The 22,794-nt window shown below is 43.3% G+C and overlaps 1 protein-coding gene across 1 annotated transcript; it reads left to right on the top strand.

Annotated features, from left to right (window-relative positions):
- The first annotated feature begins 5,070 nt into the window (after nt 1–5,070).
- Nucleotides 5,071–21,573, top strand: LOC149274926 (prostaglandin reductase 1-like). The gene is made up of 8 exons (XM_089505098.1): nt 5,071–5,081; nt 6,631–6,690; nt 7,478–7,645; nt 8,426–8,543; nt 18,266–18,421; nt 19,224–19,329; nt 19,867–19,991; nt 21,505–21,573. Exons 1-8 carry the CDS (start codon nt 5,071–5,073, stop codon nt 21,571–21,573), a joined length of 813 nt encoding a protein of 270 aa, XP_089361224.1.
- Nucleotides 21,574–22,794: the final 1,221 nt, after the last annotated feature.

Here is a 22,794-nt window from a genome sequence, read left to right as displayed (position 1 = left end):
TAGGCTTAGGGGCAAATGTCTGTATGTGGATCAGAAATTGGCTAAAAGATAGAATGCAGAGAGTTGTTGTGAATGGATGTTTCTCAGCCTGTACGCAGGTATTAAGTGGAGTGCCTCAGGGGTCTGTCCCCTTTTTCATTTATAAATGATCTCCCAAGATGCATTGAGAGCCATGTCACAGTTTTTGCTGATGACACAAAATTAGGTTGGGTAATTCAGACTAATCTGGATGTTTCTTCTTTGCAGGAAGATTTAGAGTTGGGGACTGGGCGTGCAAGTGGCAGATGAGGTTCAATATAGAGAAACAAAGTTATGCATTATGGTAGAAATAATAAAAATGCAACCTATTCTTTAAATATATCCATGGGGAAAACTACAAATGAGAAGGATTTAGGAATAATGGTAGATAACAGACTTGATAGCCGTGCGCAATGCCAGCAAGCAGCTGCAAGGGCCAGTTAGGTTTTGGCATGCATAAAAAGAGCTATTGATTCACGGGAGCAGGATATTATCTTGCCTCTTTACAGGTCAATGGTAAGACCTCATTTTGAATAAGCGGTACAATTCTGGGCATTATGGAACTAGAAAAAGGGCAAAGGAAGGCTACAAAATTAATAAGGGGATTGGGAGATACTAGTTATGAAGACAGGCTAAAAAAGTTAAAATGATATACGCTAGAAAAGGGGATATGATAACATTATATAAATATATTAGCCCTGCATATAAAGAGCTCTTCAGTGACCTGTTCATTAACAGAAATATACAAAGAACAAGAGGTCACCCTCTGAGACTGGAAGAGCGGAGGTTTCATAGACGACAAAGGAAGGGATTCTTTACAGTAAAGACAATAAAGGTATGGAATTCACTGCCAAGGGAGGTGATGTTATTTTTAGAGCTTCTTGATCCAAGGAGAAATCCGATTGCCTCTTGGAGTCAAGAAGGAATTTTTTTCCACAGATGGCAGAATTCTTAGCAGCTTAATTAGGGTTTTTTGGCCTTCTTTTGGATCAAGAATAGGAAGGTTAGGTAGAAGGGTTGAACTTGATGTACTTCGGTCTTTTTTTAACCTTATGAACTATGCAACTATGTAACATTAATGCTCAGACACGTACACATCTATGCTCACACACACATCGATGTTCACACACACACACATACACACACATGTGTGCTCTCACACACGTACACATGCGTGCTCTCACACTTACACATGCTTGCTCTCACACACACACACAAACACGTACACATATGTGCTCTTACACACATACACATGCGTGTTCTCACACACACACGTACATATGTGCTCTCACACACACGTACACATCTGTGCTCTCACACACACGTACACATCTGTGCTCTCACACACACGTACACATCTGTGCTCTCACACACACGTACACATCTGTGCTCTCACACACACGTACACATCTGTGCTCTCACACACACGTACACATCCGTGCTCTCACACACACACACATCCATGCTTTCACACACACGTACACATCCATGCTTTCACACACACGTACACATCCATGCTTTCACACCCACATACACATCCATGCTCACACACACATACACATCCATGCTTTCACACACACGTACACATCCAAGCTCACACACACACACACACACGCACGTACACATCCATGCTCACACGCACACAAATACACATTCATGCATATATATATATAAATATATACACACACACAAACACTTATACATATATCCCAACTCACAGGTCCATAGACATGGTTGGATGGGTTTAGTGTGGAAGAACTTGACTGGCTGCACAAAGCAGCTGACTTCAACCCCATTGAGCACCTTTGGGATGAACTGGAACAGAGATTGCAAGCCGGGCCTTCTCATCCAACATCAAAATGCAATATTATAAACGTCCCTATTAGTGTAATGGTCCCAATACTTTTGTCCATATAGTGTATCTCAAAGACAACAGGCTTATTTACATTTCTGCTATATCTGGTGAATCAGCAGGAAGCCCGTATTTGCTCGATTATAAGACGAGGTTTTTTTCAGAGCAAATGCTCTGAAAAATACCCCTCGTCTTATAATCGGGGTCGTCTTATAATCAGACCTCAAATAGGTCTGACTATGAGACGACTAAGATCCAGATCCCCCCAGCTGCAGGGGACCTGGATCCTCCTGTCTCCCCCCCGCCCCACTTACCGGTACTTCTGAGTGTGTAGTTGGGGCAGCGTGTAGATGTCTACGCGATTCGCGTAGACAACTTCCGCTGCAGCAGGAAGGAGGTGTGGCTAGCAGCAGGGGTTGTCTGCGTCCATTGCACAGACCTTCCCCGGCTGTCAGAGATCAGAGTTCCCCGTACCGGTGCCGGTGCCGCACCTACACGCTGCCCCGGCTACATGACAGGGAAGTCAGAAGCACCGGTAAGCTGGGCAACCTATTCAACCTGCACGGGGAGCCAGAGTTCTCAGGAGGGTCTGGAGAGACAAGTGTGGTCCCTTTTCCGTCACTTGTTAGGGTAGCTTACAGTTCAAAAAGTAAAAAAACAAACAAACAAAAAACCCTATGTGCAATGCTTATAAATCTCAATGTCTGCTTGTTACAGTCAGCAACGTATTTTCACAATACACTCCTTTCATGGAAGTTATGCCGCCTGTGTTTGGTTGCATGAGGAGTCATTACAGAGTCAGCATGACACAGCACACACACAGCCGAGTCTGGCCCACACCATGTGTTTCTGTTACTTTAAGTGCTGGCATGTTTACTAATCAAATATTACAGGGGCGACGTGAATGGAATGAAGCTGCAAATACTCGCTATTTGGATTAGTAACTAAACAGACATATCTTTTTACTCATAAAGTTGGAAACATTTTCAGCATTTTAACTTTGTCTTTTTATTCAACCAGAAATTTACTCTCACATTTAGGTTACCCACGCAAATTACCGTATATAGTTTTCAGGAAAAGTGAATCATTCATTTGAAATCATATTTATATATACTGTACAACACACTGTATTTAAGATTTTTAAAAGAGAGAATGGGGAAAATTAGACATTTTCCACAGTTTTATCCATTAAAAACTGTACACAGCTCATTCAAAGTACGGAATATATATATTGTCTTGAGTTTAGAAACACTTCATATGCCTAAGATTTTCCTCTAGATTTTTTAAACACAAATGACAGAAGGGTTCCATCACTTTTTTTATAGGGTTAAGTAGGGGCAAAAAGGTCAACTTACAGGGGGGGGGGTTGGGGGGTATGGGCACTGCAGCTTTTTTTTTTCTTTTTTACAGCTTACCTGTGCATTGTTAAAGAATACAGTATGCCAGACTAACTGGGCTGTGTAACCCATGACAGGAGGGTTCCCAGCTGGGTTGTAACTAGAAACACTAGGGCCCCAGTGTAAAAACAAATTGCGGTTACAGCTAGCGGCTTTTAAAGGGGTGGTCACCCGGGCCCCTTAGAGAGACATTACAAATGTGACAAAATGTACATCTTAGTGTCTACCAAGGGTGAAGTTATATAAAAAAAAATTCTATATGCAGCTTGATTCCAGTAGTGTGTGTATATTGTGACAGTGTAAACCCCAGGGAGATGCTTAGTGTGGCATTTGGGTACAGGTGCTATCCAGATCGTCAATATGGGTCCCTGGGGTGGAGCAATTGGAGAGCAGGGTGGGCCAATGCTCCGTTTCCCCATGCTGTGGAAATTCCATGCCGGGTTTTCCAGGAGGCAAGAAATCTGCAGGATCCGGTCCGGGATTCCTATGGGGCCGGCATCAGGCACAGGTGCTGGACATTAAAAACCCCTGGAGCTTGATACTCAGAGAGACTGTTGGGGGAAGCGGAAGTTCCCTGTGCTCCCAGGGCAAGGAGAGGCCCTGAAGAAGACAATCCCTGAGCCAAGTGAGGCAATACCTGCCTGGACATTTGTGTGCTGTCTGTGGGAGGTTTTGCAGAGCCTGGCGTAGCTGGGTCTGGCTGGGAGGTTGAGATAGGGGGTGATTAGGCTGGTCAGTCTGGACCAGCATAGTTCAGTTAGAGAGGGCTCCAAATGGGAGCTAGGTTTTCTTTTTAGGATTTGGTTTTTGTGGTTTCAGCGATTAAAAATAAAAATCTGTTTTGTTACAAGCTGGTGTTCCCGAGACTGATTGCCCTAGAGTACTGTGCTTAGGACCCCTAAAAGTGACATGTATGGCCCTCCTGCTACAGGGTTTGTCTTAATATATATAAACCCACATATATAAACCCATATACATATAGTGCAACAATGTTTAAGTATGGATTTATAGGTGACCATATAAATAGCTTCTGGCCATAGGGAAACCCCACAAGAGACCAGGATCACCACAGGCACAGTATCAGCCAAATCAATGGCTCAAAATGACAACCAGACCAAAGTGGCCGGGGTTAAAAAGGTATAACAAGTTTTATTCCCAAAACAACAATCCACATCTTACATTTACAACAAATGAAGACATGCTCCAGAGGGAAGAACCTGGCCTTACGCTGCCGATAGCACCGTGTACTTCCAGCCTCCAGCCGTGTGGTACAGTGTCCCACAAGACTTCTGGTTAATGTTTACTTCCTGGTGCACTACACATTTCGCCCAATGGGCTTCCTCAGGTGCTTAAACCCTGCCCCTTCAACAGTCCTTATATATAGTCCAATTAAGAAAATGACTTTTCTCTCCTGTCTAGATTGCATAATCTCCCATCAATTGTCCAAGTTGCTACCCTTGTGACCATGAGTGTTACGCCCCTGGTTCCCAGGCTGCCATTATCATTAGTAATGGTCCTGATTATTTATGCATCCACATTGGTACATGTATCTGTGATCAGGTATTAACTATTGTATTTGTTAGAGGAATTAATCTACGCGGAAATAGTTTTATGCTTCGAGAACTTTTTCAAAAAGTCTAAACTCAACCATTTAATGTTTGCGCTGAAAATCATAATTTATTTCTCAGAAGTCCATAAATTGTTTTCAAAAAAAGATTTTTTCTAAAGGCAAGCATTGTAGTACTTCTGCAGGTTTTTGAAGTTTAATATTAGGCTTTTCCATGTTTTCTTTGTGTGCGAAACATGGATTCCATGTAGGGACAGACATGGCAACTAGTGACGCATTCCATTCTGAACCTCTTTTAATCCTTTGAAGAAGCACCTTGCGTTTGGGTATTTCAGAAGTTCAACGGACTTATCAATTTCTGACCGTTCAGACAAGTTTGACATAAAGTAAGAAAGCAAAATCTTCATAGTCATCTACATGTTTTGACCATGAATCCGTATAATGTATCAAGGCATTAAAAACAGGCTGTTTACATTCCAGCTGTTTCTCGTTCTGTCAAGTTAGGAGTCACAAAATCTTCCTCATACCTTGCAACAAGCTTTTTCTTAAAGGGACAGTACATGTTCCCTGACACCTCTAACTAAAGAAGAATGCATGGTAGAGCACTCAGTGAGCAGTAGCATGTTCTAGTGAGCCAAGGCCTATGGTGGCAGAACTTGGTGGGCTGTTAACCCCCACTGGTTACTCTTTACTACACTTCACATGGGATGGTGAATGTTTACACAATCCTTTTGGTTAACTGGTTGTTAGTTACTAATTCATTACATTTCTTTTCCAAGTATTCTACATGGGGACTTTGTTAGTGTTAGCATATGAGGGCATTCGCACCTCAGATGGGTCTGGTCGGTCAAGTAAATACATAACTCATTTGGCCACTCAGCTTTTTAGTGAATAGACCTCTTTGCCATTTTGTCTTACTTTCCATTTTAATATATTTATTAGACTTGTGCATTCGTCTTCGGGCAAACATGAAAACGCACACAAAGAGTGCGTTTTCGTGTTCGTTCCGAAGACACGCCGAAGAGAAGACAGCGGCGGTAAAACGTAGGCGAAGACACAACAGACGAAGACCAACAGAGTCGCTCGTACAGACTTTAAAAAGTTAACCCCTAATGAAGCAACTTGTCCGGCAGATCCCACTGGTCTCCCTGTTCTATCATTTATTAACTGATAGAACAGGGAGACCAGTGGGATCTGCCGGGTAAGTTGCAGCACCAGGAGCCTAAAAGTCTGTACGAGCGACCAACAGAGTCGCTCGTACAGACTTTAAAAAGTTAATGAAGCAACTTGTCCGGCAGATCCCACTGGTCTCCCTGTTCTATCAGTTAATAAATGATAGAACAGGGAGACCAATGGTATCTGCCGGACAAGTTACGGCACCACGGGGTTAACGCGTACCGCAGCAGCTCTGGCACAGGAGTTTAACAGTCTGTACGAGCGACCCTATTGGTCGCCAGGAGGGGGCTTGTCTACCATCAACCATTTGCAGACGAGCCCCCTGCTGACGACCAATAGAGTTGATCATACGGACATTTAAACTCCTGGCGCCAGAGCTGCTGCGGTACGCGTTAACCCCGTATTAACCCCTTAACCGAAAAAAACGAAGAAAAACCGAACACGAAGAATGTCCACGAATATTCGCCCGAAGAGAAGACAGGAACAGGCGAATATTCGCGGAATACGAAGATTTTTTTTTCCCCGAAGACGAACACGAAGAGCCCCCTGGTGCCCAAGTCTAATATTTATACTGTTTTTAATATGTGTGTTTAACTTTTCTGAGTTTTCTTTTCTACCAGGCCATACAGCAAACTAAAGTTGAAGGATGGTGATGTTATGATGGGATCACAAGTTGCCAGGTAAATTTCAAGCGAATTAGTGTCTTTAATAAAACAACTGCATTATATTTCTTTCACTTAATTGTACATTCCTTATTTGTAATATAGCTAAGGTCAGAGGCGAGCCTAGGGGTAGTAACATCTTGGTGCTGCATTTGTTTGGATCCCCCGTAACGTAAACACACACTAATACTAACGGACAAACCTGCTCTAACACCCACTCACCCTAACGTTTCCGCACACAGTACGTGCACAAGTCTACATCCTCTTCCTCGAACCAATAAGTCGAGGCTTATCCCTGACATTCTAACACACATACATTTACTCGGACCAGTTACTAACACTATACACCAACACACCAAATACTGCATATAACCAGACTCTCCCACTCTCCAAACATCATTATAGCTTGTCATAATATTGCATTAGATTAGAACGCTGTCACGTATATTTTGTTCTACCAGAAAATTGTCAATGTTATTATAAACATTAAACCTCTTGTGGTGCATTTAAAAACAAATCTTATGGCAATTAATAGATTATTGAAAATCCATCTTAAAGGGTGGTGCAAAAGGCTGTTTGTATTTAATATCCACATAACTGTTAATAACTGTATAATTCGTTAATGTTAAAATAATCCAGGCTCTGCTATGGAGAATCCCTATGTAGAGGTGGAACATCACTGATGCCAAGCTGTGATAGTCCCTATTACCCAGTTTCTTGATCTTCTATAAATATGGCCATATGAATTTTATTGCTTTCGCTGCATAAATTGATTTTGCTGACCATGTTTTCTCCTTGTTTTCAGGGTTATTGAAAGTAAAAATCCTGACTTCCCTGTAGGTGGCTATTTTGTTGCATATGCTGGGTGGACAACTCGTTTCATATCAGATGGTAAAGGGCTTCGTGCACTGCCTTCTAACTGGCCAGAGAATCTTCCCAAGTCATTGGCGCTGGGAGTACTAGGCATGCCTGGGTAAATTCCAATAGCAACTCTCATTAGTCCATAGTCCAGCATAAATTACAATCATAAATTAATCATAACCTGTTGACTGCAAGGTCAAAGTGCCAACCACATATCTGCTAAAAGCGATAACAGAAAAATGGGCCTGCAGCATTCTATTGCCTATACACAGAAGGCTTGTGTTTTTAAGTGAGGCTTTTAGACTTATATATGAGGCTTAGTTTGGGAGAATACTGTGATGTCAGTGGCTGACTGACAGCTTCTCTATATGTAAAATAAAGATTAGAAAAGTCTGATCTCTGCATGCATCTATCAATGTGATGTCAGCAGTGCCCCAATTCCCAATGTCAAAACTTCCTTCCTTCCCAAAATAAATGAATAAAAAAACACATTCTGGCACTTACATTTATATAAGTAATATTGTTTAAATAAAAATTACCTTATATGCTTTTATGGACAACAGTCACAAGTCATTGGCACAGGGCCCTCAGCTTGAGTTATAATGATGAGTTATAACCCTCAACACTTTTGTGTGGGCTAGGGGTGGAAATCAATGGCATATTTGTGTGAATGTGTATTTTCTTACTATATACCTGACTTTGGATATGCCACAATGTGCATTATCACCTGCATGGGCTGTGCGTGCAGTCTATCTGCTTAGGTTACCCAAACAGGGAAAAGGCTAAAAATAATTTAAAATATTAAATCCAGACCATCTAATATATTAAATAATTTTCACATAACAATATGGAGGAATCTACCATTTTTTATGTTTTCTTATATTCTCCATAGAATGACAGCTTATATTGGCCTGTTAGAAATATGCAATCCAAAACACGGGGAAGTTGTCCTTGTCAACTGTGCAGCTGGAGCTGTTGGCTCTGTAGTTGGACAGATTGACAAAATCAAGGTACGTAAACTAAGAGCAACTGACTAGGTTGTGACCACTATGATTTCTATGCATTTGCCATTAGATATCCATGATCATGAGCAGTGGATGGAAAAGTGGGGGTGCACAGAGACCTGACAAGTTTCTCTGAGATAACGCCTAACACTCAATAGTAAATACTAGACTTGGGCACCAGGGGGCTCTTCGTGTTCGTCTTCGTGCTCGTCTTCGGGGGGAAAAAAACCTTCGTATTCCGCGAATATTCGCCCGTTCCTGTCTTCTCTTCGGGCGAATATTCGCGGACATTCTTCGTGCTCGTTTAATCTTCGTCTCCTTCCCGGTTGCCTAGCAGGGGTTAATACGGGGTTAACAACACATCGGAGCAGCAGCAGCTGCCGTGAAGGAACGTGTGTGCAACTCTATTGGTCGTTTCGGCAGGGGGCTGGTCTGGCATCAACAAGTGAATTGCAGAACGCACTTCATTCGTTGATGGCAGGCCAGCCCCCTGCCGAAACGACCAATAGAGTTGCACACACGTACTGAGGTGTACTGTACACAAAATGACCTAGAGACAAATGCTCCAAGGAACTTGGCCTCCGTTTATCATACACAGTCACACATCCATAGATGTTTAATAAAAGAATAGGGATTATTTTAAATTTTTTAATTGATTTTGGACCACTTGTAATACATGCCTAACATTTGCTACCTATTCACAATGGCATACTTTGCAACAACCCAACTTTTACTGGACAGGACTGGAAAAAAGCAGGACTGTCCACCAAAATCTTAGGTGTGTTGGCAGGTATGCGGATGGAAAAATGTTGGACAAGAACTAAAAAATAGCTTAGGGTTAATGTACGGTTATGTTTAAGATTAGTAGCAGTGCACTGGTTTGGTTAAAGATGTATTATGTCTAAATAATAATTTAATTTTAATTTTAAGGGGTTTTAAAAAAATAAGGGGTTTATTTAAATGTATTTTAAAGTTAGATTTATTATTTAGTACTTTATTATATTTATTTAATGTTTATACTAGTGCTACCTACCGAGCTATAACTACCAACGTGTATTTTGCATACCTAGATAGCTAAATTAGATGGGACAGGACTGGAAAAAAGCAGGACTGTCCCTGAAAAAGTTGGGTCTGTTGGCAGGTATGTGGATGGAAAAATGTTATAGTATGAAGTGTGAGTTATAGCGTTAATGCTAGTGAGTGTAGAAGTGAAGGCCAGGACAAATAACAAGAGGAAAGGTCCTTGTGATTTGTGCATTGTACGTGTATGTGTTATGTGTGTTATGGGTGTTGTCACTGTGTGTTATATGTGTTATGTATTATGTCACTGTGTTATTTGTGTTATTGTGTGTGTTATGTTTGGTTGGTTGGTTGTGTATCAGAAGGAAAATAATGAAATGGAAATGGAAAAGGAAATGGAAAAGGCGAATGAGTGGGCAATTGGCGACCCACTCACCTGTTTCACCCCAGAGCAAAGCATCCAAACACTGTCAGTCCTAGACGTTTGGCAGCGGACTTCCAGAGCTCAGACACAAGGCCCTAGCGTAAGCTGGCCACTCCGGCGGAGGTAGCAGGCGTTGCCACACCGCAAACAGACGCAGCCAGGGGGGAGAAACTGCCCTTACCATTAGGGACATTTTGGGCATGACTCTAGCCAGGAAGCAAACTGGCACGGAAGAGATGCTGGCACCACCACCACCAGCAGCAGCAGTGAAAAATGGGAAAGGCGAATGAGTGGGCAATTGGCGACCCACTCACCTGTTTCACCCCAGGGCAAAGCACCCAAACACTGTCAGTCTTAGACGTTTGGCAGCAGACTTCCAGAGCTCAGACACTAGGCCCTAGCGTAAGCTGGCCACTCCGGCGGAGGTAGCAGGCGTTGCCACACCGCAAACAGACGCAGCCAGGGGGGAGAAACTGCCCTTACCATTAGGGACATTTTGGGCATGACTCTAGCCAGGAAGCAAACTGGCACGGAAGAGATGCTGGCACCACCACCACCAGCAGCAGCAGTGAAAAATGGGAAAGGCGAATGAGTGGGCAATTGGCGACCCACTCACCTGTTTCACCCCAGGGCAAAGCACCCAAACACTGTCAGTCTTAGACGTTTGGCAGCAGACTTCCAGAGCTCAGACACTAGGCCCTAGCGTAAGCTGGCCACTCCGGCGGAGGTAGCAGGCGTTGCCACACCGCAAACAGACGCAGCCAGGGGGGAGAAACTGCCCTTACCATTAGGGACATTTTGGGCATGACTCTAGCCAGGAAGCAAACTGGCACGGAAGAGATGCTGGCACCACCACCACCAGCAGCAGCAGTGAAAAATGGGAAAGGCGAATGAGTGGGCAATTGGCGACCCACTCACCTGTTTCACCCCAGGGCAAAGCACCCAAACACTGTCAGTCTTAGACGTTTGGCAGCAGACTTCCAGAGCTCAGACACTAGGCCCTAGCGTAAGCTGGCCACTCCGGCGGAGGTAGCAGGCGTTGCCACACCGCAAACAGACGCAGCCAGGGGGGAGAAACTGCCCTTACCATTAGGGACATTTTGGGCATGACTCTAGCCAGGAAGCAAACTGGCACGGAAGAGATGCTGGCACCACCACCACCAGCAGCAGCAGTGAAAAATGGGAAAGGCGAATGAGTGGGCAATTGGCGACCCACTCACCTGTTTCACCCCAGGGCAAAGCACCCAAACACTGTCAGTCTTAGACGTTTGGCAGCAGACTTCCAGAGCTCAGACACTAGGCCCTAGCGTAAGCTGGCCACTCCGGCGGAGGTAGCAGGCGTTGCCACACCGCAAACAGACGCAGCCAGGGGGGAGAAACTGCCCTTACCATTAGGGACATTTTGGGCATGACTCTAGCCAGGAAGCAAACTGGCACGGAAGAGATGCTGGCACCACCACCACCAGCAGCAGCAGTGAAAAATGGGAAAGGCGAATGAGTGGGCAATTGGCGACCCACTCACCTGTTTCACCCCAGGGCAAAGCACCCAAACACTGTCAGTCTTAGACGTTTGGCAGCAGACTTCCAGAGCTCAGACACTAGGCCCTAGCGTAAGCTGGCCACTCCGGCGGAGGTAGCAGGCGTTGCCACACCGCAAACAGACGCAGCCAGGGGGAGAAACTGCCCTTACCATTAGGGACATTTTGGGCATGACTCTAGCCAGGAAGCAAACTGGCACGGAAGAGATGCTGGCACCACCACCACCAGCAGCAGCAGCAGTGAAAAATGGGAAAGGCGAATGAGTGGGCAATTGGCAACCCACTCACCTGTTTCACCCCAGGGCAAAGCACCCAAACACTGTCAGTCTTAGACGTTTGGCAGCAGACTTCCAGAGCTCAGACACTAGGCCCTAGCGTAAGCTGGCCACTCCGGCGGAGGTAGCAGGCGTTGCCACACCGCAAACAGATGCAGCCAGGGGGGAGAAACTGCCCTCACCATTAGGGACATTTTGGGCATGACTCTAGCCAGGAAGCGAACTGGCATTGAAGAGATGCTGGCACCACCAGCAGCAGCAGCAGAATTGGGAAAGGCGAATGAGTGGGCAATTGGCAACCCACTCACCTGTTTCACCCCAGGGCAAAGCATCCAAACACTGTCAGTCCTTGGCGTTTGGGAGCGGACTTCCAGAACTCAGACACAAGGCCCTAGCGTAAGCTGGCTACACTGGCGGAGGTAGCAGGCGTTGCCACTCCGCAGCAAGTGCAACCAGGGGGGAGAAACTGCCCTTACCATTAGGGACATTTGAGGCATGACACTAGCCAGGAAGCGAACTGGCATTGAAGAGACGCTGGCACCACCAGCAGCAGCAGCAGAATTGGGAAAGGCGAATGAGTGGGCAATTGGCGACCCACTCACCTGTTTCACCCCAGGGCAAAGCATCCAAACACTGTCAGTCCTTGGCGTTTGGGAGCGGACTTCCAGAACTCAGACACAAGGCCCTAGCGTAAGCTGGCTACACCGGCAGAGGTAGCAGGCGTTGCCACACCGCAAACAGACGCAGCCAGGGGGGAGAAACTACCCTCTCCATTAGGGACATTTAAGGCATGACACTAGCCAGGAAGCGAACTGGCAGAGAAGAGACGCTGGCACCACCACCACCACCAGCAGCAGCATTGGAAAAGGCGAATGAGTGGGCAATTGACGACCCGCTCACCTGTTTCACCCCAGGGCAAAGCATCCGAAGACTGTCAGTCCTTGACGTTTGGGAGCGGACTTCCAGAACTCAGACACTAGGCCCTAGCGTAAATTGGCTACACCGGCGGAGGTAGCAGGCATTGCCACACCGCAGCAAGTGCAACCAGGGGGGGAAACTACCCTCTCCATTAGGGACATTTGAGGCATGATTTCAGCCAGGAAGCGAACTGGCAAAAGATAGTGGCACCACCACCAGCAGCAGCGTTGGAAACGGAAAAAGGTGAATGAGTGGGCAATTGACGACCCGCTCACCTGTTTCACCCCAGGGCAAAGCATGAAAGTCTGTCAGTCCATGGCGTTTGGGAGCGGACTTCCAGAACTCAGACACTAGGCCCTAGCGTAAATTGGCTACACCGGCGGAGGTAGCAAACGTTGCCACACCACAAACACGTGCAACCAGGGGGAGAAACTACCTTAAACATTACAGAGAAAAAAAATTAACTTTCCAAGCTAAGAGCTGGGTAACCCAACTTGGGCAGATTGAATTTAAGAAAGGCAATCTGCTCCATCAGATGAGGTGCCATGCGTGAGCGCTGTGGACTCAGTATGTTTCCAGTCATAGAAAACACGCGCTCACTTTGAACAGTGGTTGGCGGACATGATAGTAGCTGCTGCGCAACCCATGAGAGTGCAGGCCACACACTCTTCTTTTCATCCCAGTAGCTAAGAGGATCAACATTAGGCGCAGAAGGAACTTCACAGAGGTAAAGTTTGACCATTTCAGCAGCACTACTCTCCTTTCTGCTGCTAGCTCTGTCAGATGGTCCAACTATACTCCCAAGTGCCTCTTCCCAAAACGCAGCTGCTCCACACAGCTGTGTTGTGCTGCTTGTGGCACTGCTGCTGATGCTGCTGCTAGGAGTAGCAGACCACATCATCTCTTCCTCCTCCTGCACCTCTCCCTCCTCGGACAGCATTCCCCTTTTACGCTGCCAGTCACGCACCTTGTTGACCAATTGCTCCCGGTAGCTACTGAGAACATTAAATTTCAAAGCTAGCTTTCCCTTAATTCTTGGATCGCAAAGGCACGCTAGCATTATTTCGGGACTCTCTTCCATTCGTTTGCGAAGGTGTACTTTTAGCAGATCCTTCAGCTTCCTGGCTATGGCTGCTACGTCAGGATGTAGAGTGCCACCTTGAACAGCCTCACGGTTTCCAAGGAACACATCCATCTTGCTGCCTAGATGGGAGAACACTGGGATTACCTGGGCCAGACTGGCAGTGTTTGATCTTAAATTTTCTGTGGCATCCCTGAATGGTTTAAGGACTGCCACTAGCTGGGCGATCACTGTCGAATCCTCCCTATTCAATGGAGAGGTAATCCCAATATTGTGCTCTGAGGCAAGATTATGGATTGCCCTCTGCTGCTCCAAAATCCTCTCCAGCATGTCTAACGTGGAGTTCCACCGTGTACTGACATCCTGGCATAGGCAGTGTACGGGAAGACCTGACCTCTCTTGCTCTTCCCTCAAAAGTTGGCTAGCCTTAACACTATGGTGAAAGTGCCCAGCGATCTTTCTGCAGCGGGACAGAACTACTGCTGCCACATTAGTTCCTTCTGACATTGCTGCCTTCACTACAAGATGGATGATGTGGGCTGCACAGCGCAGCTTCCTTAGACACACCGGGCTGCCACCAGTGTGCTGTCAAAGAAAGAAAGGCATGCTGGCCGCTAGGTGCACTCCACAAATCTGTAGTGAAATGAGCACACTGACCAGCAGCCTTGGAAAGCTCCTCTTTCACTGCTGCAACACAGGACCGATACAATGAGGGGACAATGTTCCTGCTGAAAGTGGAACGTGACGGAACTGTATATTGTGGAGCCACAGCCGCCATCAATTGTTTGAAAGGCTCCCCTTCGAACATAGAGAAGGATGCCCCTCCAACAGCAATGAACTGACCAATCAGTCGCGTTACTTTATTGGCCTGCTGTTTGGGCATTGACCTTTTGGATTGGAATGCCACAAATTGTTCCAGGGTGGGCTGGACATGCAGTGCTCCAACCTGCCTTGGTCTCTGGCTGCCAGCACTAGCTGCTGCTGCTGCTGCTGCTGCTGCTATTGGCTCAGAAGAAGAAGCTGTTGGGGTTTTTCCACGGCCACCAGCTATGCTGCCTGCACTAAGTTTTACTTCTGCATCTTTCCCCAATAGCACAGCGTTGTGTTGAGTGCTGAGGTGATGCTTCATGCTAGCACTGGTAAAATGGCCAGACACTTTCCCTTTGCTTATTAGCTTCCCACAATGTTTGCACTTTCCATAGCGCCCTTCTTCAACATTTTCAAAGTGCTCCCAAATTGGGGCGCGCATAGCCTTGGAGTGTGCCTTGGGTGCTGCTCCTACTGCTCGGGGTGGATGAACAGAGGCAGAACTAGTGGTGGTGGGACTGGTGGTAACAGTACTGGCCATAGTGGGACTGCTAAATGCTAGGTTTTGCTGCTGCTGCTGCTGCTGCTGGTGGTGGTGGTGATGGTGATGATCGTAGCGGAGAAGGTGGAGGCTCAGGGGAAAATTGTGCACTAGTCATTTGGACACTGCTCCCTGAGGAATCTGATTCCTGACCACTCATCTCCTCTACTTCCTCTGGCTCATAGTCTAGCTCTTCATTAGCCAGATCAAATGGAATTCCTGCTAGGCTGGAGCTAAGACTGATATCGTCGTGAGACTCGTGACTAGTAGTAGTGCGAGCAGGAAGAATAGACTCTGCACTTGGCCTCTCAGTCTCAGGCTCCTCTGCTACCTCGCTAGGTGAAGTCCCACTATGTGTAGCCCTCTCTCTAACTGTCTTTACAAAAATTTTGTAAGGACTTGGTGGCTTGCTAGAGGTACTAGAAGGACATGGCGTGGCGGTACCAGTGGGAACAGTAGGCGCAGCACTAGTGGTGGTAGAGGCGGTGGGGGTGGTTTTCCCTACAAAGGAATGAGATCGCTTTTGTTTGGGACCCCTCTGAGTCTTGCTGCTAATTTGGCTCTGCTTGGTACCTTGCATGCTGCTTGTGGATGGGGAAGATGCTGCTTGGGGCAAAAGGCACTTATTTTTAGTCACTGGGCTGGTACTACTTGTGCTACCCTTTAACTTTGAACGTGCTTCTGGTGCTTTAGGCTTTCCGTAAAAAACCATAGAGCTTGTGGGCCTAGCCGCACTACTACTGCCTGCTTTTGGTGCCTTTCCTTTACTTGATGATCCTTCAAGCAATGCTTCCCCAAATGATAAGCGAGAGCTTGGCCTACTTGGCCGACTAGACTGACGCAAAGGCTGCATCTTAGAACTGGTGGTGGTGGTGGTGGTGGTAGATGGAGCTTGTCCCTCCTTAGTCCCAAAAGGAGGATCCATTTCAAATTTTGTGTTGTGTGTGTAGTGTAGTGTAGTGTTTAAAAAACTATAAAAAAAATAAAAAATAAATAAATAAAAAAAAGGAAAAATGAATTAAAGACAAAAAAATTAGAGGAAGTTCTCTTCAGTGCTACTGCTTAAAAAGTAAAACTATGCACTACTGCACTGTGCTGTTGTGTGCAATCTGGCAAAGTGCTAAAGTTATTTAAATTATTAACTATTTAATAACTAGCAGTATTTTATTTTTAATTTGAATTTACACAGGCCTAAGAGCTTAGCCTACTACTATGCTAGCCTAAAGCTATATTTCCTTACTATAAGTCTACCTCTAGGCAGACGCTCTCAAACCCACTAAGCTAAAGTGAGGTTAAATCAGATTCAGTATGATTTATTAATTAATATTAAGTTATATAATATTAATAGATTAGAAATAATTTACTTATATATTATGTATTATAGATAGAAGAATATAGATTATGAATTAGAATTTAGAATTAGAATTACTTATATTATAGATTATGAATTAGAATTTATATTGTTATATATTATTTATATATAGTATATATATATATGACTGACAAATATATATATAATATTATAATGAACTATTAAATTATAGACTCTATTAAATTATTATTTATAAATTATATTTAATTTATTTAAGCAGGACAGGCAGTAGGCACTAGTGCCAGCCCAGGGCAAGGGCACCCCAGTGCCACTGAGACACTGGGTGCACTGTCAACTCAACAGCACTTACACTACAGTTGATGACAAATTAAATAAAAAAAAATTAAATTAATCAAATTAATATTATTAATTATATTAAGTAGCACTGAAGTGAGGATGAAGTACACTGTGAGAAATGGCAGGCTAAGGCTTACCAGTCTCACACAGAACAGAACAATCTCTCTGTAACGCTCGGATGCAGCACAGAAGTGTTGCCAAAGCAGTCACAGCGAAAAATGAATGGATCTCTCAGGCAAGCTCTGGTCTTATAAAGGCGCCTTCAGAATTCAAAAAACAGCAGCACAGGCATTGGACGAGACCCTTAGCGTGACGTCACAAGAGTGAGCTGATTGGACAGACGAGATCAGCTCACTCCTGTTTGAAATTTTGGCGGCTGCGCGGCAAAAACGAAGACGATCACGAAGAATCTTCGATTCTTCGTGGTTGTGAGTCTTCGTCTTCTCCTACGTTTTGCCGGCACTGTATTCTCTTCGGCGTGTCTTCGGAACGAACAAAAAAACGGCCTCTTCGTGCTCGTTTTCATGTTCGCCCGAAGACGAATGCGCAAGTCTAGTAAATACTATGAGATGTGTTTTCCTTTGGAGTTGGCCTAGGGCCACTTCTTCAATCTCTACCCCTGCAGAAGGCATCCCAAATACAATAAAAGGGCCTGTGCGTAGGCATATGATGTCATAACGCTGTGCACCACATCGTAAAGGCGAGCATCGTCTTTTAATGAAGTCTATGGGGGCTGGGCTGAGCTGACACAACATCCATAATGTTGGTTAGCAAGATCTACTTTCACTGAGGAGCTAGATCATCTGAGAGGATGGTCTGCTCCCTAGTTTTGTACCAGAGGTACTGTTGTCTCCCTGAACTTGCTGCCCTAGACCTAGTCGCCCTAAGCCAGGATACATCACTACTGTGAGATGACCAAGTCCTTAGTGAATTCACTCTCTTTTTGTCTGTGGGCACTATGCTTCACTAAGGGAATATAAACTCATATCTATCATATAATTTGGTAATAGCATGTTATTATAAAATATTTTTATAGCGGACATTTTCTATGGAATTCCACATTTTTGTTAACTTTGCTTAGCAAATGCTTGATTGTAATCCAATGTGTTATATACAATGAACACTTTGTTGGTTTTGTTGTTAATATGACAATAATCATCCCAATCTTACATGATTTTCTGGCTGATGCACAAAACGGCAAAGTAAATCATAATGGTCAAGAAGAACGTATTGTTGATAAGAGAACTCGCATACCTCTGATAGCATTGAGTCAGCTGCAATCGTGCCCTGTGATTTGTGGTTTGATAACCAGGACAACTAACTTTTATTAGGTAGAAAAGTATTACATGAAGTCTTAAAACTATGTTGCGGTGAACAACCTTTAAATTAAATTTCCAATGTTGAATAAAGCCATTTTTGCTTGTGCTAATTTGAACTACTTGTATTCCTGCTCAGGGCTGTAAGGCAGTTGGATCTGCTGGCTCAGATGACAAAATTGCCTATCTAAAGGAAATTGGTTTTGATGAAGCCTTTAACTACAAGACAGTGAGCTCTTTGGAGGAAGCTCTGAAACAAGCATCTCCAGAGGGATTTGATTGTTATTTTGAGAATGTAAGTTTATATTTTTGAAACATTTTAAACAGTGCCTTAATCTCCAACATTATAGGTTTGCAAATCAGGAAGGGCAGGGGTCAGTGACAAAAAAACCCTGTTATTGGGAAAAGTACTGGAGGCCTCTGGAAGGGACTGGTACAGTTACAAATGCTACCATGTAATAAGTTTACACGCACTGGGTGAATGCATTCGCACTGTGTGGGCTCCCATTGACTCCTGCGGGACATTTTCCTGCACCATCCTTATTGGGGATGTCCTAGCTTCTACTATTATGTCGTAATGACCATTCAAAAATATTCTTAATATAAAAGGAGGTTTAACATAAAATCCCTTTTTAAAGAACATGGGGCATGTCAGTAGAGATACTGCACTTCATATGCTTTTGTGTAATTACTGCCAATTGACATTTCTATACAAAAATATTTGGTTTTAGAAAACTTTATTTTCAATATATCCTTTATTCATATGCATTAACATTCATACACATTCATATGTCCTTCATTTTTATATGAACTATTGTAAAAGTGTTAAGGTGAATTGACAAAAGCATTGCCATCACTTATCTGTGATGGGTTAACACTACGGTTGAATGAGTTCTGTTTAAATACTACAAAACTTTGAGCTTCTAAATAGGTTTTGTGCTGCCCTCTTTTGTTTAACACTCACACGGTATGTTATATTTACACAGACACACATATATAATATATATGTATATATATTAATTTAAAATAGGGCATTGGTCACACTGGCTCTTTGTGTAACTGTGATTACAATGCGATATATCTGTTTATTTTTTAAGGTTGGTGGAACGTATGCAGATACAGCTCTGCAACAAATTAAAAACTTTGGAAGAATTGCTGTGTGCGGGGCTATCTCCATGTACAACGATTCAGTGCCTCAAACAGGTATGTGGTTAAACTCCATTGTAGGTTAGGCAACAAACCTTTCTGAATGCGCCTAAAAATATTCAGAAAGCCCTAAAGCTTCTTCACTTCAACCTTGTCAACATTTCACACTAATCTTTACTGCATGATCATCAGTTGTTTGTTATTCAAACCTATATTTACTGTAAAATGTAATGAGTTAGACAACATTTGTTTTTAATAAACATTGTGTAATTTAGACCGAACGTTACTATTTTATATCTTAAAATAGGGAAATGTAGTGAGATTAGTCAAGCTTATTTTTTTTTAAAAGTCGACATACCTAGCAACTTTACAGGGCAGGCTACTTGGTGTACCTCCCTCTTGGGGGAGTGGCTTAGTACAGGGGTGGGGCTAGTCCCAGAGTGTCTTTTGTGGGAGGGAATGTGGGCAAAGAGTGGGTGTGGCCACATGTCATTCTTGGGTACAAAGAAACCGACCTGATGAAGCACTTATGCACATCGGCAATGTATAATCCAGTTTCCATTTACTGAATTTATGAATATCTTTCCCCTATAGGACCATTCATACAACCTTATTTACTCTTTAAACAACTCCACATGGAAGGGTTTCTAGTGAGTAGCTGGGAGGACAAACCACAGCATCAGGAAGGTCAGAAACAACTCTTTGAGTGGGTTGTGGAGGTAATAATTTCCTATTCTTTCTCTGTAAATAAATAATAAAAAAAATCCCTGTTGTGCACATACTCTAGACCATACTGAGAAAATAACATCTTTAATGTGGCGTGACTTTAGATTACTTGTCCGTTATAGGATAGAACTAAGGACTGTTGTTTTGTCAGCTTTCGCCAATACCCTCATAGTGTTAGAATACGTAACAGATAATGTATGTGCCATTGATCCAAGGAAACCAGATTTTCTCATAATATTTAGATACCTTTTCCCTTTTCAACGGGACGTTTTGTCAATGCAATTTCTTTGCCTTCTTTTGGTTTATACGTTGAGGTTTGTATAAATATGACCACTTATTCAATGGAGTCCCATTAAAGTCAACAGAGTATACATCTTCTAACCACTTGAGATTGGTATTTTACATACATGCAAAAGGGGCAATTTTAAAATTTGCTGGAATTGGGTGTAGAATGGATCTTGTATTTGTGCCCCCAAATTATGTGTTTTCTTTGTTCCATTAGAAAATCAGCCGTTTCCAGTTACATCGTTTCCAGTTAATCGTTATTTACAACATTAACCCCTTCTGCACTGGATTTCTGATCCATTTAATATATATATATATATATATATATAGATATATATATACTTTTCTTTCAAAAACAAGAACATTTCTAAGCAACCCCAAACTTTTGAACAGTATAGTATATATACTGTGTATATATATATATATATATATATATATATATATATATATATATATATATATATATATATTGTGACAGTGTAAATTCCAGGGAGATGCTTAGTGTGGCATTTCGGTACAGGTGCTATCCAGATCATAAATATGGGTCCCTGGGGTGGAGCAATTGGAGAGCAGGGTGGGCCAATGCTCCGTCCCCATTCTGTGGAAAATCCATGCCGGCTTTTCCAGGAGGTTAGAAGTCTGCAGGATCCGGTCCGGGATTCCTATGGAGCCGGCATCAGGCACAGGTGCTGGACATTAAAAACCCCTGGAGCCTGATAATCAGAGAGACTGTTGGGGGAAGAGGAAGTTCCCTGTGCTCCCAGGGCAAGGAGAGGCCTTGAACAAGAAGACCATCCCTGAGCCAAGTGAGGCAATACCTGCCTAGACATTTTGTGTGTTGTCTGGGGGAGGTTTTCCAGAGCCTGGCGTAGCTGGGTCCGGCTGGAAGGTTGAGGTAGTGGGTGATTAGGCTGGGCAGTCTGGACCAGCATAGTTCAGTTAGAGAGGGCTCCAATTGGGAGGTTTTCTTTTTATGATTTGGTTTTTGGGGGTTTAAGTGATTAAAATAAAGTGCTGTTTTGTTCAAAGCTGGTGTTCCCGACTCTGATTGTCCTAGAGGACTGTGCTTAGGACCCCTAAATGTGACATGTATGGCCATCATGCAACAGGGTTTGTCACAATATATATATATATATATATATATATATATATATATATATATATATAATATACGGTATATTGTTTTCTTAGCTCTCTGCCAACATAAACCTTCTGGTCCAGGGTAGCAGAACGTTGACTCCAATCCAGCTTCAGTCCCCTCTAGGTGGAGATCTAATCTCTGATAATTAGCCGCTGGCATTTTTACAATGGAATTTATACTGGAAAAAAATGTAAGGGGGGGGGGGAGGAGCGTAAAGGAATGATTCAAGGTGCTAACCTTATGCCATAAAATATATCATAAACCACCCAAGATCAAAGAGGAGAGCCAGAGAGTCCCGTGGGCTATAGAGGCAGAAGCATCTCTTTTTCAGGTAAATACACTCTGTAATTTACGTTCATTACATACAAGATTTACTGATCACGTATGTTGTTCAGGACCAGCCATGTTAGTCATATAAATGGAAAAAAAATTGTATAGGGGTCATAGCTTTCTTATTAGACTAACGTGTTTATTTTAGGATGTTCTCTTATCCACCACCCATTCCCATGGTATGAGTTTTGCTTTGAGGTTGATATTCTAGAACGCTCAATGCTATTTTTTATATATTTTAATTAAATATAATTTTGTTTGGTTACGGCAAAAAAATAGTGTAAAACACAAGGGTGGAAAAAATACTTAACACAATCTTTAGTATATGAAGGCTAAAGTATTGCTAAATAAAGTGTTAAGGTGACTAAACTATCCTTACACTACGCTTTTTGATGCTATTATAGCGCAATATTTTGTCTTATAAATATCTTAACAATATATTGATAATACACAATTATTGAATTTCATTTTTAATAATATTTATTATTATAATTATCTTATGTGGCACCATCATATTCCACAGTAATGTACTATAGGATATATATATATATATATATATATATATATATATATATATATATATATGTGTGTGTTTTCTACTATGTTTTATATTATGTTTTGGTTGCTGTTTTACAGAATGGCTCTGGAAAACTCTGGAAGCGAAATGGTTGCAGACACAAACTCCGAAAAAGGAGTTTTTTTCTTTGTGGGCTGAAATATTAAATGCGAGAGAGAGAGAGAACCACAATTTAGGTAACATTCTAGAAAGCTGTTACAAAACATGACACAACAAAAGTTTTACCGAGAGGGTGGTTGATGCATGGCACAGCCTTCCAGATGAAGTAGTTGAGGCTTAACCAAGCTAGCTTGGCACTCAAATACAACACTTCTGAATTAAGTCACCCATACTCAAGCAGGGGTATGTTTCATTAATGTTCGTGAGCTCAGCTGTTCTGAGAAAAGTTAAAAGGAGTGCTAATTCACATACAATAACACTTTCTATAAAAGTGTAAAATAATTGTCTTTCTGACTATGCTTGG

Source organism: Sceloporus occidentalis, unplaced genomic scaffold (genome assembly GCF_023333645.1).
Source record: "Sceloporus occidentalis isolate IW3139 unplaced genomic scaffold, rSceOcc1.0.p SCAF_310, whole genome shotgun sequence".
In the NCBI taxonomy this organism is placed as follows: domain Eukaryota; kingdom Metazoa; phylum Chordata; class Lepidosauria; order Squamata; family Phrynosomatidae; genus Sceloporus; species Sceloporus occidentalis.
The sequence above is the reverse complement of the archived record's forward strand: the minus strand, read 5'-3'. Positions and strand labels throughout refer to the sequence as shown.

Coding starts and splice junctions, on each gene's coding strand:
- LOC149274926 (XM_089505098.1), top strand. Junction 8,544..18,265: donor GACAGATTGACAAAATCAAG/GTACGTAAACTA, acceptor ATTCCTGCTCAG/GGCTGTAAGGCAGTTGGATC. Junction 19,330..19,866: donor CGATTCAGTGCCTCAAACAG/GTATGTGGTTAA, acceptor TTTCCCCTATAG/GACCATTCATACAACCTTAT.